This window comes from Capsicum annuum, unplaced genomic scaffold (genome assembly GCF_002878395.1).
Source record: "Capsicum annuum cultivar UCD-10X-F1 unplaced genomic scaffold, UCD10Xv1.1 ctg77358, whole genome shotgun sequence".
NCBI classification, from domain to species: domain Eukaryota; kingdom Viridiplantae; phylum Streptophyta; class Magnoliopsida; order Solanales; family Solanaceae; genus Capsicum; species Capsicum annuum.
Window position 1 is genome coordinate 3,100 of NW_025887745.1, and position 4,621 is coordinate 7,720.

General features: G+C 36.6%; 1 protein-coding gene across 1 annotated transcript; it reads left to right on the forward strand.

Annotated features, from left to right (window-relative positions):
• The first annotated feature begins 2,613 nt into the window (after positions 1-2,613).
• On the forward strand, positions 2,614-3,087 carry LOC124894775. The gene has a single exon (XM_047405322.1). It carries the CDS (start codon positions 2,614-2,616, stop codon positions 3,085-3,087), a length of 474 nt encoding a protein of 157 aa, XP_047261278.1.
• The last annotated feature ends 1,534 nt before the right edge of the window (positions 3,088-4,621 follow it).

The window sequence follows — 4,621 nt, forward strand, 5'->3', positions numbered from 1 at the left end:
ACCAAATTAGTGAACCTATACTTGTTAATGATAATGTGGCAGCCACTCCACCATTATTATTACTTAGTAATGGTGATGTGGCAGCCCCTTTTGAACCTGATAGAGCTGATGTGTCTTCATCTCATCCATTGAATATAAATGAAGATGAATATATAAATGAAAATTAGCCTCCTAGGGCAGAAAAAAAGAAAAGCTAAGGTTTCTTGTGAAGACTTAGGTGAAGGTCAATTTAATGATTTCTCCATATACCATCTCCAAACATCTGATTCTAAATTAGATTTTGATTAGACTGATTCTAATGGTGATTCACTTTATGATGTTGATGAAAACATTAAAGAGTTGAGTGATTTTGATGAAGAGTTGTTTCAAGTTAGGAAGCTAACATTGAAAAACAAGCAAAAGAAAAGGCTGATAGGGTGAATCTAGATGAGATACCATTTGAACCAGTAGGTATAGATGCTAGTTTTAAGGATATTTGTAAGAACAAGGGGGTTAGATATGAAGGTAAACTGGGTGGGGATGACCTTTATTTTGATAGTTCAGATTCGGGTAATGACATTAGTGATGAAGAGGAAGGAGATCCTGTTGTTGATGATGAAGTGGTAGATCCACTACCTAGAACTTCTTCTAGCAAGATCTACTTTGATAAAACTGCAAAGAAGGTATGTTTTCAGTTGTATATGATTTTTTTGAATGCTATTGATTTAGAGAGGCACTGCAGAGTTACTCTATTAAAAAAGGTGTGAACCTTAAGTTGAAACCTAATGAGAAGGAAAGGGTAAGGGCTAAATGATAGCCTAAAGACTACCAAACACACGAAATTGGCTACTAAGATGCAAATTCCAGTAACCAAACAAAGAGAAACAACACATAGAATGGAGATGAAGAAGAAGACTACTTGAAATTGAAAGATATATAGAAAGACCATTACCCTTATTAAGTGATTAGCACTAGAAGATGTTTCAAATCTTCAAACACACTTCACAAACAAGAGTTCAAATCCCTCTTAGGTGACCCAAAGGAAACACTCTTCCTCAAACCACCTTTCTTTCCAAATTATCCAAAACAAGTGAAACCCTAACTTCAAATGTTCTTGGACCACTTTCGGATTCTAAGAGCTAAAACTAGAGACTAAAAACTACAATATAAGAGTAATATCCAATTTTATCAAAGTCTAATGAAAAGAGAAGTAAAATGGTTTATTTATACTATTACATTTAATGGATAAAAATGCCCTTAACGAGGGAGGGAATTTGGGGCTCCTCTTGAGTGTTGTTTAGGAGTGCATAATGACTTCAATTCCCTTCACTTGAGGTGCCTCTTGAGTGTATAAGTTCCCTTCCTTCCTTCTCTTGACCAAGGCTTCAAAATACTTCAAAAAGTCTTCAACTGCTTGCTAATTCCCAAGCCTTGACCCTTAGACCATACTTTGTGCTTTTGATGCTCCTTGTGCTTGTATTACTAAGTGTAAACATAAGGGTTGTCCTTGGGTTATTGTGTTGATAACACAAAATTTTTTACTGTGAAAACTTACTTCCCTGTACACAAGTATTGTAAAAGGACAAGAAATAAGATGTACAACCCTTTGTGGATTAGTAAGCATTACAAGAATAGGATTATGAGTGATCCATCAATAAAATTTCATCAGATTCAAGCACTTTTAAGAAAGGAATATGGGTTGTATGTTAGTAAAACAACCTGTAGAAAGGCAAAAATCAGAATTATGAATAAACATTTTAGTGATTTTGTTGAAGATTTTTCTAGGTTGTATGACTATGCTGAACAGTTGAGGACCACCAATCCTGGTACCACTGTGTCTATTAGGACATCCAAGAATGCAACTCCAGGAAAAGAGGTGTTTATGGGCATTTACATTTGTCTTGGGGCCTTAAAAAGTGGATGGAAAGAGGGCTGCAGAAGAATAATTGGTTTAGATGGTGTCTTTCTTAAGGGTGTATGTAAAGGTATCTTATTGTCTTGCATTTTTAAAGATAGAAATAATCAAATGTACCCTGTAGCATGGGGTGTGGTTGATAAAGAAACCAAGGACACATGGTAATAGTTTCTTAGGTGCATCAGCCATGATTTGAAACTTGAAGAAAATGAGGGTGAAGACTTGACAGTAATGTCTGATATGCAGAAGGTATGACTCTTCATATGTTCATATTTTTCAGTTATTTATTAGTTTGCTGCAATGATGTCTTTAATGTTTAACTATTGTTTTAGATGTTTTGATAGGGTCTTCATTTGGCACTTACTAATATACTGCCAAATGCTGAGCATAGATGGTGTGCTAGATATATATGGGCCAAATGAAAGCAGGTTTGGAGTGGTGAGGAAAGGAGGAAAAAATTCTGGCAGGTTGCAAGGGCCCCATTTGAAGTGTACTTGCAAAAGAAACTTAATGAACTAAGTGGGTTGGGTGTTGGAATTGTGGAAGATTTACTCAAGTACAACAAAGAGGCACAGTGTAGGGCCTTTTTTAAGGAACATAGCAGGTGTGATGTGGTTGAGAACAACATGTATGAGACTTTCAATAGTTAGATTTTAGCTCCTAGGTTTAAGACAATTATCACCATGTTGGAGAAAATAAGATGCAAAGTCATAGAAAGAATGAATCAAATGAGAGATTTTTCTGAAAAATGGATCACTGATGTATCACCAATGGCTATGAAAGTTCTTGCAGAGAATGGTGAATATGCAGCCAACTGTGAGGTGAGGTTTAATGGTGATATGGGTTTTGAGATTAGTGATCCACCTTATACACATATTGTTAATGTGAAGAGGAAGCACTGCAGTTGTAGGTCATGGCAACTAAAGGGAATTCCTTGTGCACATGCAATTGCTGCAATGCATTACAAGGGATGGAATGTGGAGTCATTTGTTGATCATTGGTATCAAAGGGAAACATACCTGAAGGCATATGATAAGTATATTCAACCAATGACAAATATTAACATGTGGCCAAGAAGCACAAGACCACCAATTGAGCCACCTGAGATTATTCCCATGCCAGGAAGGCCAGGTAAAAATAGAAAGAAAGCTAAGGATGAAGCTGTTAAGAAGAAGTTTGGAAAGGCTACATGAAAGGAAAGAAAGATGACATGTTCCGTGTGCAAGTGTACTGGACACAACAAGAAAGGATGTACAAATTTGGTAAGCTAAATGTTTTCTTATTGATGAATTTTAGTCTTTTTGAATGTGTTTTGACCTTTCCATATTTTTTTCTATAGAAAAAAGATCTCAGTAGTAGCCGTGGTAGTCAACCAAGTGTGCAAGCCAGCACTAGTACTGCAGCTGCTGCTGCTGTGAGAGATGCAAATGCTTCAACAGATGCTGAAGAGATGTGATACAAGTTCAACACACAACACGGATTCAAGAGATCTACGAGATCAACAACAATAGAGAATCAAAGGCCCCACTCGGCTTTTCTATGTTTTCAAGACAACAACAACAATATTCAACAAAGTAGATGAAGAATACAAGATTACAAAGACTATAGTGAATCGAAGAGGCCCCACACGGCTTCACTATGTCAACACATAAACAATAAGATTACAACAACAAAAAGGTTATGGGTACATTAACAACAACAAGGAACTACAGATTCAACGAGATACAAGATAAATAGTTAGACCAAATGAAGGGACAATCTTAAGAACCCAAGAATTGTTACACTCTTGGATCCTTAAACACTATCCGTGACACAAACCTAACTCTACGTTGACAAAAGAGGGCCTTTACCTTATCTAAACACCAACGTTTCAAGCCAATATGCAAACATAAGTGAATCTTCACTTGTCTAGCCCTAGTTTCGGTTGGAGCTCTTGAGAGAGAACTAAAGTGTTGCAAATGTTACAAATCTCAAAATATGATCAACTAAGTGAATAAAACCCTAAGTCGTTCTATTTATATTACATTCCCCAAAAGACTTAAAATGACAAGGTGCCCTTTTAATGAATAAGGCTTCAAAGCCACCCCTTTAGTGCACACATAGGGGTGATTTTTGGCTTCTCCCACACTTAAGATTGGGCCTTCTCTCAGTTGCCTTTGACATACACAAAAAGGGTCTATCTACGAGATCACACTTGTATCAAGATGCCTGTAAATGCTAAATCAAGCAACAGAAGGCCTGCAAAAAGGCCTTCAAATGCTCATAGTGCACCAAGATATTCAGAAAAGTTTACAAATGTTCACAGTGCACCAACAACAGTGGGTGGTACTGCTACACAATCTACAACTCAGCAGTCTACTAGTGGTATTGGTGCCCAAAAGAAGAAGGCTAGTACAGCTTTGAGAGGTAGTGTAAATCTGGCATATAAAAGACCAAGGCAAAAGAAGCAGGTTTTGGTGTGCTGTTTGGACCAAGTGTTAGTGTGGTAGAGATGGTAAGTTTCATATAATGTAATTTACATTTAACTGATTTTAATTAGTGCATGAATAACTGATTTTTTTTATTTTTACAATCTGGAAATACTGATAGAGTATTGCATAGTCCAACCCTTATTAGTTCAGTTCCAACCAATATTGACTTAGGTTTCAAACCAAATGAACTAAGGTAGAGCTGCAGTAACTCAAAGACAGCTACAACAACAGAGTAACGAAAGATCAAAGGCAAAAT